Genomic DNA, 12,783 nt, shown 5'->3' with positions numbered 1-12,783 from the left:
CTAGAAAACAAGCAAAGAAAATTTATTATAATTGTCTGCCTAATGTGTGCTTCAGAAATGTACCTATGTTCACACCTGGCAATTTTATCCCTCAAGCTGCTGTCAGTTCTGTTTAGAAAAAAAGTCAAGAACATAAAAAAAAAAACCTTTTCCTTCAGGGCCATCTTTAAAACAGTCATAGAAACTCTGGAGTGTTCGTTCTGCTGGATGGAGCAGCAAAACCAGAGTATTTACGAGCAGAAGTGAATCCCTAAACGAAAACCTCTGTCCCCAAAGGCACAAAATTTCAGGTCTTTTTTTGCTCCTTTTGACTTTTGCTATCTATATTGTCTTTCTCCAGGACTATGGCCAACTTATACAGAGATGCTTACTGGTCGCAGAAGGACCTAGACTCGCATATTGGTGAAGCTCAGAAACAAGCAACCAAATGCAAGATGGGATGTTTCTCTATGGATCGCATGAAGTACTACAACAAGCAGCTTTGTCAGCGGAAAGAAGAGGGATACAGGACATCATTTATAGATCTTTGGGGGCTCATGATTGAGTACTTACTAAATGATGGGGTATGATGTATATTCCATTTCTTAGAGAACCATGTATTTTTCTCTTAGTGAATGGAGAGGAAACTAGCCACCATTTCAGAGAACGTACCTCAAAACAGAGTGGAGTTCTCCATGACAACAAACTCCCAGATTTTTTAATTTCCTTTAATAGTCTGCCTAGGGAGAAATGCATCCTATATGTTAATAAATTAGATTGTGGATGCAGCCATTTGAACTCTGGCTGGTATTTAAATAGAAGTGGAGGCAATCTCGGGCAGTCTGCCTGAGATGCAGATTACGCATGCAAAAAGAGTTCAAGATGCAAAGCAGAGTAATCTCAACAGTGTGAAAACTATCTATCTGAAGCAAGCGTGAAACAGCTAGAGCGCTTGGTGATTTGCATCCACTGGAAGGTAACTTGATCTGCAGGTACACTGGAGGCAAGTGCATATTTTACTTTTGCTGAGAAGGACTGCTCAGACAGTAGCTGGTTTAAGTGATATTAATTTTTACAAGCAATAACAAATTTGCTTTTCTGTTATTGGAAGTGGTTTCTACCCCTACAGTACAGCAGTCCACTCCCTCTTCTCTCCAGCTGGACCACGGTTCAAGGATGTGTGCTTTGGCACTTGGGAAGTGGGAAGGGAAGAGTGGTTGAGGATTGAACAGCAGTGTCCTCCAGTAGGGGCAGAAATGCTGCGGTCATTCAGCCATTCATTTGGTTCTATTTATTTATTTTTATATAAGTACATATATAGTATTACATATACATAAACAGAAAATGAATACATACAGAGAGGAATACTACATATTAAACAAAGGTATAAGCTGAATAGCTGCCTCTCTTTTAATCTCAGCTAGATGAGGTCCCCCTCGCAATCTAGCCAAGCATCTTTCCCTTTGAGCAGTGCTGACTATTGCTATGTAAACATTAACCTCTCCCTAATCTGTCAGAATTAGCTGCTCTTAAATGTGTCAGCAGTTCATGAGATTTTGTTTTTTACAAACCTCTTCAATGAGAATATGCTTTTCCAGAAAAGAAGCTGGGTGGGATGCAAATAATTTGCTGCCAAATTCCAGTTCCCTTGCAAGGCTGGACTGTGATACCTGTTGTGTACTAAGAAAGGAAACTCAATGCCGGCATGCTCGAGGGCTTCCTTCAGCCCCCGGAGAGCAAGGACTACTCACTATGCTCCTCATCCTAAGGGGCAGCTTGCCCCTTCTCCTACTTGCCAGGACAGTACTTTCTAGCATGTACAGACATGTACGCAGAAGTAGTTTTCCCTCTCCTCGTTTTTTTGTGAACCTGTGCACAAAGTCAGGCTGGACCCTGGGAGACTGCTCTGTCACCGGCGGGTGGGTGCCTGCAGTGCTCTGTGCAATGGAGCTGCCATGACACGTTCTGCATGCTGGGGGCAGAGCCGCCCGGCTCCTCCAGCGCTGGAGCCATCGAATTCACCGTGTGTCATTTCGATCTCATCTCACATAACTGTTTTTCTTCAAAACCAGAAAGACCCCCACAAACTTTCGGAGCAGCAAGAAGCACTGTGTGACGGCCAGAACCCACTGCCCATCTATGTGTCAGTCAGCGTCCGGGACAACTACAGCACCAATGATTTCAAAGGTAAGGGTGATGTTTCAGATCCTGTGGGGCTAAAACTGGCAACTGAATTCCTGTGATTCACTCTTCTCTGCTTGGTAGCAATTGGAGAAAACAGTCCTGGTGTGTTAGTTGCTTTTTGGAGAAATACCCATCACCTCCATGCCTTACAATTTTAATACAAGAGCTTTTTGAGATCAGCATTTCACTGTCTAGACATACACAGTCGAAATAATCCTGCCAGAAAGGCCATTTTTGAAATATTATCTGATCCACCTAGAATAAGAAGTATTGGAATTGTCTGAGGATTAAATACTGCTTTTTGTCAATGCCCAGTTATAGTTTCAATATGAAGAAAGACCACATAGTTACGATAAAGTTTGGGAAAGCATCCAACCTACTCCCAGCTGAAACTTTTGCTTTGCTCATTGTTTTGGTTATTTTTTTCCATGAGGAGAAGCAGCTGGAGGAGGAGAAGAGGCGGAGAAGAAATTCAGATCAAATTTTTTATGGTTGGAGTGAAAAAATGAACCACTTCTGAATGAAAAGGAAATTATGGTCCGTGACCTTTCTGTGCCAATCTTTGCTCACACTGCAGTTATATCAGACAACTGCACTTCACTTGGAGAGGATATCCAAGAAAGTCAAGGACTGGTTCTGTCTTCCTTAGTACCACACATAAAGAGTATAATTGACCTCTTACAAAAAACTCATTTCTGAAGAGCTGAGTACCTGTCTTTGTACCAAATTATTCAAGGGAAGTTAAATTAACTGTATTGATAACAGTGGAAGTACTTTCACCCAGATGTGGCGTATGCAAAGGCAGAGCAAAACCTCGTGCACGCTGGAGAACCCTCGACTGGTGCGTGCACATGGGGTGTGTAAGAGCTGGAGCCTTGCCATGCTCCCGGTGTGCGCCTTGTGCCACTGGCAGCACCGTGATGAGCAGCGTAATTTCTCCTGCCTCCCCATTGCCACAGTGTCTGAGCTCAGCTGCCTAGCCCTGCAGGCGGTCATTTATAAGCAAGGCTTTGCAAGGCAAAGCTACGCAAGGCAGCGTAGCAAACAGAAGTCAGACCAATGTATGCCCTAGCTGCCCCTCTCTCCACACCCGGCTGAGAGCCCTCTAAGTGTCCCGTTGTGGCTGTATTGCAGAGTGGGTGGAGTTCACCCCCTACGAGGTGGGACTTCTGAAGTACGGCGCGTTCGTTCGCACAGAGCATTTCGGAAGCGAGTTCTTCATGGGACGCTTGTTAAAAAAGCTCCCCGAATCCCGGATCTGCTACCTTCAAGGTGATGTATTGTGTTGTCCTGGCACAGAGGCACTTTGGAGGGGTACAACGGTGGTAATGAGAGAGTGGATATTTCTGGTCTAACATACTGAACACTGCTATGATATTGCCTGCTGGGAAATGGGGCTGTGTAGTAGTTTTTCCAAAAGAATACAGTAAAAAATCCCACATCTCTTTTCAGTTTCTTGTCACTGTCTTAGTATGCACAAACTTTTTAACATTGTGTCTTACAGATGGAATAGCTAAAGCTCCTTAATTCTTTCATTGTAAGGAATAGTTCCCGCTTCTTTGGTTATTCTTCCAATTCCTCTCTGAACGCACTCCAACTTACAAAAATTTTGAGACAGCAGGAAACCTGCAGCTGTGCTTCAACTGCAAGGTTTAACTTCAACTCCATGTAGAGAATCCCATCTACTAAAGATGCAGGCTGCCCAGGACAAAGAATGAGACCAAAAGCGAAGGGTCTCTGAATTCCTCTGGTCAGTCCCTGACTTGTATTGATGGATTGTGTGTAGAAATAACAATATCCCTTTACCAAGGAGTCAGAATCACTGGCAGGTGAACACAGAGCAGTGTGAGTTCGGTTTCAGTCATCTCTTCTTACACTTGTGCTGCTTAGAAGCTCCTTGGTCTCAGTAAACTTGCTGTAATATTAAATAGTCCGTAATCCCAAGGAGTATCTTTAAAATACTACGTCTTGGGCTGGCCCTTTTTACCTGGTCCACTACTGAGAAATTCATTTTCCACATACTGTGTATGCTGTACTGGTTTCTGTGCCCCACTGAAAATTAAGAAGTCCAATTGTGGTAGACTAATTAGAACACATACTTAAATTTACAACGGCAGATGAAATGGTGGCATTGTGTTTCGTCAACAAAGCCACCAGTGCCCCTGTGGGGAGGCAGAAAGGGGCGATCTTGGATGCAGAAAAGAGTGCACAGTGGAGCAGGAGCCCACTGGGTCTGTGAGCCTTTACATGCTGCAGTGTGAGATCTTCTCTTACAAACCAAATGGCTGAAGAACCAATTCATTGCGCTGGGAAAAAATTCAGGGTGCGTGAAAGCTGACCAGAGCATGTGTAGAAAAAGAGAAGCTGGAGTAAGGAAGACAGGGATGGAAGGGATGTTTTTGTGATGTCTGCGTTATCTAAGCTCTTATTTCACTTCTCAAGCAAGTGTTTTTTCCTCCTTTACCTGTCTCCCATTCTTCTCTCTCTTTACTGTGCAGCAGAGCCATGCGGTACATTAGGCACAGAATTAACGGCAGCATGACCTGAACCAATGCCATAGAAAATTTAAAGCAATTTAACAGCCCAAAAGTTTAGAAATATTTGAATTAAGCTGATTCAAAAATTAATCCAGGAGGTCAAAATAGAAGGAGAAAGGCAGTTTCTTGTTAGAATGTGTCCTTGTGTTCCCTAATTCCTTTTACAGGTATGTGGAGCAGTATATTTTCTGTGAACCTATTACAAATATGGGGACTGTCCCACAGTTCAGAGGACTTCTGGAAGAGATGGACACAAGACAGAATAGAAGAAGTTGGTGAGAAATTATTAAGCCTTTCATTTATGGTCACTTAGTCTTCTGGATGCCTTTTGGCATCATCCTGTCAACTATGTTGAAGCCAGCATCATAGGATCCTCCTAAGAGATAGTGACTTCTCCTCCCACCATAAAGACTAAGAGGAAGAGGGTAATCAGGGAAATGCTGCTGTAATTACTCGACTTAATAAAACTCTACTGATTAAAAGGCTCTGTCCTTAAAAGGAAGTTTTAGAGGGGTCACACATTTCTCAGGAAGTGTTTTGGCATTGCCCGTTCTCACTCAGCCATACAGAACCAGGAACCAGTGGCAGAGAATGAAGTTATTTTTACTGCCTGTGCAGAGAATACACCTGAATATCCATTGGTTAATCAATGTTTCTTGGGGTTTTATTTTATTACTCAATACAGTAATTACTGTATTGGATTCATCCTGGCACAAAGATAAATGATGCCCAGAGGGTATTTTCTGAAGCAATACAGAAACCATGGTTTTATTACTAAATCATTTAATATGATAGTAACTGTAATTACAGACATCCTGAAAACAAAGAAATACATCTGTGCAATCACGGAAACCACCCAGTCTCTCCTGCTGCACTGTCAGCCACTTGGTCCGGCAAAGCAGGTTGTGATGTCAAGAAACCACACCTTGTGCCGTTTCTACTGTTCACCCACATATGCTGCCACGTAGTCACCCTGAAAACTACCTATAGTTTCTAAATATGAATGTATGCCCCAGGTTTTCCTGGGATGCTCTCATTCTACTGATTAAGCATATGCTCATGTAGCCATGGGTGAGTATCAGGTCGAAGCCGTCACTGTTGCAATAGACTCCATGGTGCCCATCTGACTGAGTGGGAGCATATGCTTCAGCCCCGTTTTCTCCATGCTTGCCTGTTTCGTGATATCTTCCTGTAAGGATATGTAACTTTCTTTCTGACAGGACATTCTCTGAATTGCTTAGTTCCCTTAAGGTGTCCCTTTTCCAGGACTAAAGACTGCTTCTGATGAACTGTCTTCATGCCAAAGCTTAAGACCATCAGCAGAGCTTTGTAGCTCCTAGCAGCCATTCCTCTCCTTCAGAATAGTTTTTGTGTGTTTAGTGAATCATCCCAGAACAACCCTGAGGTCTCCTACACACCAGGACAACCAGAAATGAACATCATTTAACAAACAGTTCATGAATTTTTCTCCCCTCCTCTAGACGAAGACCCGGTGCTGCCTACAAGACCCCATGAGCTGAGGACTCGCATGTACACTCCTCCTGGCCCCCTGTCCAGCGCCCTTCGGGGAGCATTGACTGACCGCTTCTCTGTCGCCCAGCACCACAATTTCCTGAAGGGCTACCAGCTGCATAACAACTACCTGGAGAATGAGCACTTCTGTCGATGGAAAGGTAATGGGGACTAATATTTAACAGACATCATTTTCAGGTGGTTTTGGGGTGAGGAATTTAGGAAAGAACCCTGTCCGTCTTGGCAGGGGGAAAAAAATCTCCTGAAAGAACATTTCTTTTCTGAATGGAGAGAATAGACTAAGACTTCAGTGTTGCCAGGTATTTAAGACTGTTTTTAAATATAAACATGTGTTTATGTGCTTTAGCTGAGATCTCTGTGGTCCAGACTGAGAGGGTAGGCTTGCAGTTGACAGAACCGAATTTAAAGTAGCGAAGAGCAGAATGAACATGGGAGAAAGCTTAATTTGGCAAGACTGTGCCTCTAACTTCAGATGCAACTGGAATATCCCAGAAAATATGACCTACAAGAGAAAGCTGGAAAGGAATGGGGCTCTGTAGTCCAAAGAAGAGGGGACTGGGGGGGAGGCATAAATCCAAATGTGAAAAGAGACGGGAATATTTTGTTCTCCAAATCAATGATGGATAAAAGATGAAACAATGATTGAAAAGAAGCAAGGCGGATTTAGGTTAAGTATTAGAAGTAGCTTACTGGCACTAATGAGTATAACAAGTTACTGGAATATATTGCCTGGAATCTCAACCTAGACAATTTTTCAAAACAGGAACTTAGGTGGCGTTTTGCAGTCCCTCGCACGCCTATTTGACAATCCAGTAGTGTGGCAATTAAATCAAACCAGGCCTCTGGGACTGTCTGTTCCACCTTGCATTTCTTTTTCCAGTCAAAATACCTACAGATCATTTCTTATTCCAAGAAATATTTTCGTTTTAGACACTGTGTTAGACTCACGTCCCAACCAGCTGATGCAAAATCCTGATCACCTGGGCATGATAGACGCTGGATTTTTCATCAATACCAGCAGTCCACCACTTTTAAGGCCACAGAGGGAAGTGGATGTCATCATATATTTAAGTTATACTACTGGATCACATACATCGGTGAGGAGGATCTTGTTACCATGTGTTGTCTCTCCTTTTGCTTGTAAATGTCTAGCCTGTAGCACCTAGAACGGCTAGTTATTTCAGCTGTTCAGTTTCTAACTACTGCATTCCCCTACATTTTTCACTGTAGTGATTAATATTGTTCCTATTTCTTCTGGCCACTCCTGGAATCTCTCTTGCTGGTTTCTGAACATGTTGAATTATTTAAGAGGACATCAGCACGGTCTCTTCCAGAACGATAGGAAGAGCCTCTTCTGCTTTATGCTGAATCAAGCAGGTTTCCAGACCCTGCACAGGAATATGCATAAAGATGAGGAATCGATTTCTCCTGACTTAAGTTAGGATATAAAAGGGGTTAAGGGGATAGTCAGAGGCAGATCATTTCTGGGCTGACAAATAAGATGCTACTAGGAAAATTCAATGACAAGCATCTTCCTGCAGAAACTCCAGTTTCATGGAGGTAAAGTTAATTAGCTGTCTATAAGGCCTTGCAGATAAGAAGTTTGGGTCTTTATATCTCAGAAACTGAGGTTAGTTAGAAACTAGCCATTAAGCATCTTGGCCTGCTTAAGTGGAATTATTTTTTGTGAATGAGAACAGCTGTGCTACTGTTAATAAGCCATATGATGCATGAGATGTACATGTAATGAAGTCTCATTTCAACCTCATACATTGTCTAGATTAATTTTATGAAGAAAGGCTGCTGCAATTTTAAGCACTTTAGTAGAAACTGTTTCCTATTTGATAGTGTCCACTATTAGATGGTGCAGAGTAAATAACACAGTACATAGTAGGACATGATATTGTATTAAACATTTCAGGGAAAAGGTACAGTATAGCCTAGTACTTCAGACTTTCTCAGTAAAATATCAATCTCAGTTAACACTGTGCCGTAATGCCTGCACAGGCAGAGACATAATTGCACATTCAAACTTAACTTTCTTATCTTCTGGCTTCCAAGCACGTAATAAGATACCGTAAACATTTTCTTGCTGTGGTTTTCTTTTCTAAATTCCATACAATATATTAAACACAGGCTCTTTCATTTACTAAAACTACATGCTTTACCCTAAACTTCTGCAAATTGCTTCCATTTTTTAAAAAGCAGTGTCCTAGATGAATTCTCTAACTCTGAAGTTGTGTTTACAGCTTGTGATTAGCATTGTGGTTACTGTATGCGGTAATTATGTGTAACCCTTGATAAGAAGGAACTCACCCTATGGATCTGGGTCACTAAACCTTAATACTAGATAACAATTTGGGGGCTTTAAGGCAACCAAGTTGAATTCCAGTGCTGACCATTTCTGTAATACTCCAGTCTCTAGATAAGGCGTACAAATACTACTCAGAGCAGAAAATCCCATTCCCCAAAATTTCTTTGACTGATGAAGATAAGAAAAACCTGAAGGAGTGCTACCTCTTCCAAGATTCAGATTTGCCAGGATGTCCGATCGTGATTTTTCTTCCCCTTGTGAATGATACCTTCCGAGAGTACAAAGCACCTGGTAAGTTACAAGTAGTGGCAAAGCATTAAACAAAAGACACCACTACCTGCTTCCCTGACTCAGACAGAGCCGCCTTCTCTGCTGCTGGCTATCTTTGCTGGCTGGGTTCATGGGGGAGCACTTTAGCTAATTAAACTTGTTTTCCCCATCCCTGCCAAAGCTACTGTGTTCATTCATGTCATCCTTGTGGCCCTAAGAGGACAGCCACAGCCCTTGTCTTCTGGATGGTGTTTACCTTCATCTCTCTCCCATCTGTAACATAAAGTGTTGCGAGCTAATTGTAAAAGTTTTTTCCTGGGAAAAGTATAGCTCTCACAGATTATTTTCCCCTGCATATATTGTCTGTTGTCCAGGGATTTCGTTCTACGCTTGAGGAGGCACAGTGTCATGTATGAATCCTGGGGGAGCAAGAACCTGGCTTTCAGGCTGAACTCCTGCAATGTCAAGATCAGTGTGTCTCCTTTTGGTACAGCATCAGCCCAGGGGTCATTTTGCTCACTGTGCTGTGCTCGGGGCCTGTCATTCTTTTTCTGCCAGGCCACCTGCTTTGTATTCCTCTCCTTTACTGCCAGTTAGTAGGATGCATTTGCTTTGCTCCTTGGTAGCAGGGACGTAAAGTCTAAAATTCTGCTTTTGTGGAATTTGGGAGACACAAGAAATGGAAAGGCAGAGATGGATCCTGGTGGCAGGCCCCCTGAGACTGCATTCAGGATTGCAAGAACTTTAAGTTTCCGTATGTTTCTATTATTCCTTTCTCACTTAAATTCTATTCTGTTACTAGCAACTCCTCTCCGTCAGCTGGGGTTCACAGAGGTCCCAGCTGCTCAGGATAAGACCTGCAGTGCACCGGCAGTGGCTATTGGAGTGCCCTTTCAGGCTGATATCCTTGACTGATCCATGGCTTTAATGAGACAGATGTTTATGAGTAAGCTGTAGATGACCATTACAATGCCGTCCCTCACTTCTCCCTTGTGTCCTCATCACTTCAGGCACATGACATCCTTTTGACTAGGGGTGGGGATACATGACCTGCATTATTTGTGCATTTAAACCCTATGAATTTTCTTCCGGAGAAAAGCCCCCCTCTTTGGGCTGCTGTGGATAGCTTGTCACTGATTGAGATAAACACCATGTCACAGCAGCAATTTCTCTTTCTCTCCAGGTGTCAAGCGCTGCTGCTCAGAGATGGAGGGAGGACAACTTGATTTGACCAGTCGCTTTTCCCCCTACTGCATGTTCTCGGTCAGGTATACGGATGAGAATTACCGCCGGCTGCTAAACCTCAGTGAATACAACGTCCTGAACAACTCACAGATGATTATGCAAGCCTTGCAGATAGCGATGCAAAGGAGAAGGCAAAACATGTGCTAATCACCCGTCCAACTGCCCCTATCTTCTCATAGGAGTTTTTCATGCTCTAGGACACAGAAGGGACATCATAGCTTTTTGAACACTGGCCGTTCTGCACTACAGAAAGGAACTACCCCAGGTGGCTCAGTGGTTTGTTGGTTTTTTTTCCATTCCCAAGAAGTGGCCTCTATAGGCAAAGACATTGCCTGGGAAATTTTTATATTTGCTTTGTTCCCTAAATTAAGGTTGTCTGTAGAACACTCTTTACCTAAAATCCTTGTTAGATTTTAAAAATAGTGTTATTTTAAGCCTAACTTATTATAATGTATGACATAGAGGAAAATAATTTTTTACCACCACAGTGCTACAGTAATACAACCCAGCCAACATACCTACAGGCCGTAAGAAGGGGATATAAATTTTCTGCTCCCCACAATTCTTCTTCGTGGAACACAAGGTGCATCCAACCCTGGAAAATTAAGAAAGCCTGAGACACGACTGGAAGCTGGCATTGGATCCCTGGGTCAACTCTGTTTTGCAAGTGTCCTGAAGAACAGCTGCAGAGGTTGGAAACGTAAGAAAGAGGGACAAGTGTGTGCACACAGTCAGCCCCATGAATCGCGTCCACCTCCTGGGCTCTCTTGGGCTGTGAATGAATCATACGTAGATGGGAAGGAGCAACTTAGGAGGAAGTGGTGTAAGATTTTTCACGTAAAAAAATTTTAAAGTGAAAGGTGTAATTTGGGCACATCAAAATTTCCTGTGAATTTATGTCAGTTTTGATTGTTTTGTGTTGAGACAGTATATAAAAAAGTTAACATTTTATTTTGAAGCTTTCAAAATAAAACACCCTGGAATTTTTTTTCCCAGTTGAGTTACTTCTCATATTAAACTTCCTTTCTTAAATTAAAAAGAAAAAGTGCTTGAAATGAAAATATTTTACTTCCACTAGACAATGAAAACTATGTTGTTTTACTCAATGCAATTTTTTTAAACAGTCTAGGACATATGCTCCTTAACAAAATTGCTTATTTGTTTAGTTCTGCCTGTTCAAACTGTGCAGATAAGCAGGAGTGAGTTAGTAGTCTCCAACAAATAAGACCATCTTAAAACAATCTGAACAGACCGTCCATGGGATCTAGCACAAAACCACCAATAACATTTGTTGTGGGTTTGCATTTTTAAACTTTCTTCATTTTCCCTTTTATGGAAAGTGTCTTTTCTGAACTGTTGAAAGTGCTGAGGGTGACCTGTAAAAATTATAAATCCATAACAACCTTTGCATTCCAGGAGCAAGTCAAATTGAAAATACATTTTTTTATTAATAAGTTTTGTGTCCTAATGACAACTGGGAAAATTTTGAACAAATAGTCTATTCAGTGAAAAAAATCTATCAACTAGATGTGATAATCTGGGGCTAAAATAAACCATGGAACATTCTTGGTTAAGTTGAAACATTTCATGTTAATATTTTACAAAACATCTTTGTTTTGAAACATAACTTCTTTTTAATAGACCGCCTACCTCGTCAGCCCAGGGAACCCAACCTGAAAATAACAGGTTTTATTTACAGTCAAATAACATGTTTGGCTTGGTGCAAAATGACACTCTGAGGATTTTCATTTTGGCAAGAAACAATGACAAATTATCTTTACAAATTGATTCACAATGACTTTTGCCGACACTTTTATCATTTATGATGTCAAACCAAACCTTACTTTTCTGTGCAACTGTAGCCTAATGTTGCAAGCCTAAAGATCAGAGCATAAGTATTAACATTTGAAACTCTTTAGGTTCTGAATGAGTATGCACTTCTGCTGGGTTTTTTTGTTCTATGGTAGTTTCACTAGTCATAATCAGAAATACGGTGCTATGTGCTCTGCATATAACTCTGGGAATCGCCTCCATTTGAACCTGAAATCCCTGGTGAGAAAGAATAAACACAGTTTTTGGCCATAAACTCATGCCACCTCCAGCTCTGAAGAAATGTTATTTACATGCAAATATTTCAGGTATACAATACCGGACAATAAAGGCTTGTTTGCAAAATGAAAATTCTGCCTTGCTCCACTTATTCAGGCATTTCAGTAATATGCACCAGGTTGACAGTGTGTTCCTTGTTCCAGGAAAACAAAACTGTTGTTACCTCTGCAAAGAGCATAAGAGCATACCAAATATTTGCTGTGAGCATCGTGGATAAAGGAATGTCTCAGAGACAGATTGCAGGGGTACAAAGTGAGCCACAGTCCCTCCCTCCCACAAGGGCTGTCTCTGATGTGGATTGCAAATGTTATTTGTGAAAACGAGAGCTTTTTGGCCACTGACACTGTGGCAGCAACAGTCTCAGAGCCCCAGTCCTGATGGACAGTCTGGTTTATAGCTTAACCCTCCAAGGAAATGTTGTAATAAAGCACTTGCCAAGAGTTTTCTGTGACCTAATGAAAAATGCATTTCACCAAGCTACATCATTGCAGCTGGCACACAGAGGAAACATGCCATGTATGTAGACACAACCCTTCACGGTGTTGTGAAATAACATAGCCTATGGCAAACATTTATTCTACCAAGCTGACCGTGATGTCTGTTGTTATTATT

The 12,783-nt window shown here is 41.9% G+C and overlaps 1 protein-coding gene across 1 annotated transcript in view; it reads left to right on the top strand.

Moving 5' to 3' along the window:
• LOC143163390 (cytosolic phospholipase A2 epsilon-like) overlaps window positions 1-12,236 on the top strand; it is a 38,586-nt gene extending 26,350 nt beyond the window's left edge. The window contains exons 14-21 of the mRNA XM_076344656.1: window positions 341-563; window positions 2,052-2,166; window positions 3,298-3,435; window positions 4,868-4,975; window positions 6,182-6,373; window positions 7,164-7,330; window positions 8,652-8,838; window positions 10,001-12,236. Of these exons, the coding sequence (XP_076200771.1) occupies window positions 341-563; window positions 2,052-2,166; window positions 3,298-3,435; window positions 4,868-4,975; window positions 6,182-6,373; window positions 7,164-7,330; window positions 8,652-8,838; window positions 10,001-10,209 (1,339 nt within the window). The 3' untranslated portion in view covers window positions 10,210-12,236. The remainder of the gene's footprint in view (window positions 1-340; window positions 564-2,051; window positions 2,167-3,297; window positions 3,436-4,867; window positions 4,976-6,181; window positions 6,374-7,163; window positions 7,331-8,651; window positions 8,839-10,000) is intronic.
• The last annotated feature ends 547 nt before the right edge of the window (window positions 12,237-12,783 follow it).

The sequence above is a fragment of the Aptenodytes patagonicus genome, chromosome 7 (genome assembly GCF_965638725.1).
Source record: "Aptenodytes patagonicus chromosome 7, bAptPat1.pri.cur, whole genome shotgun sequence".
Classification (NCBI taxonomy): domain Eukaryota; kingdom Metazoa; phylum Chordata; class Aves; order Sphenisciformes; family Spheniscidae; genus Aptenodytes; species Aptenodytes patagonicus.
This window is presented reverse-complemented; position numbering and strand designations above follow the sequence as displayed.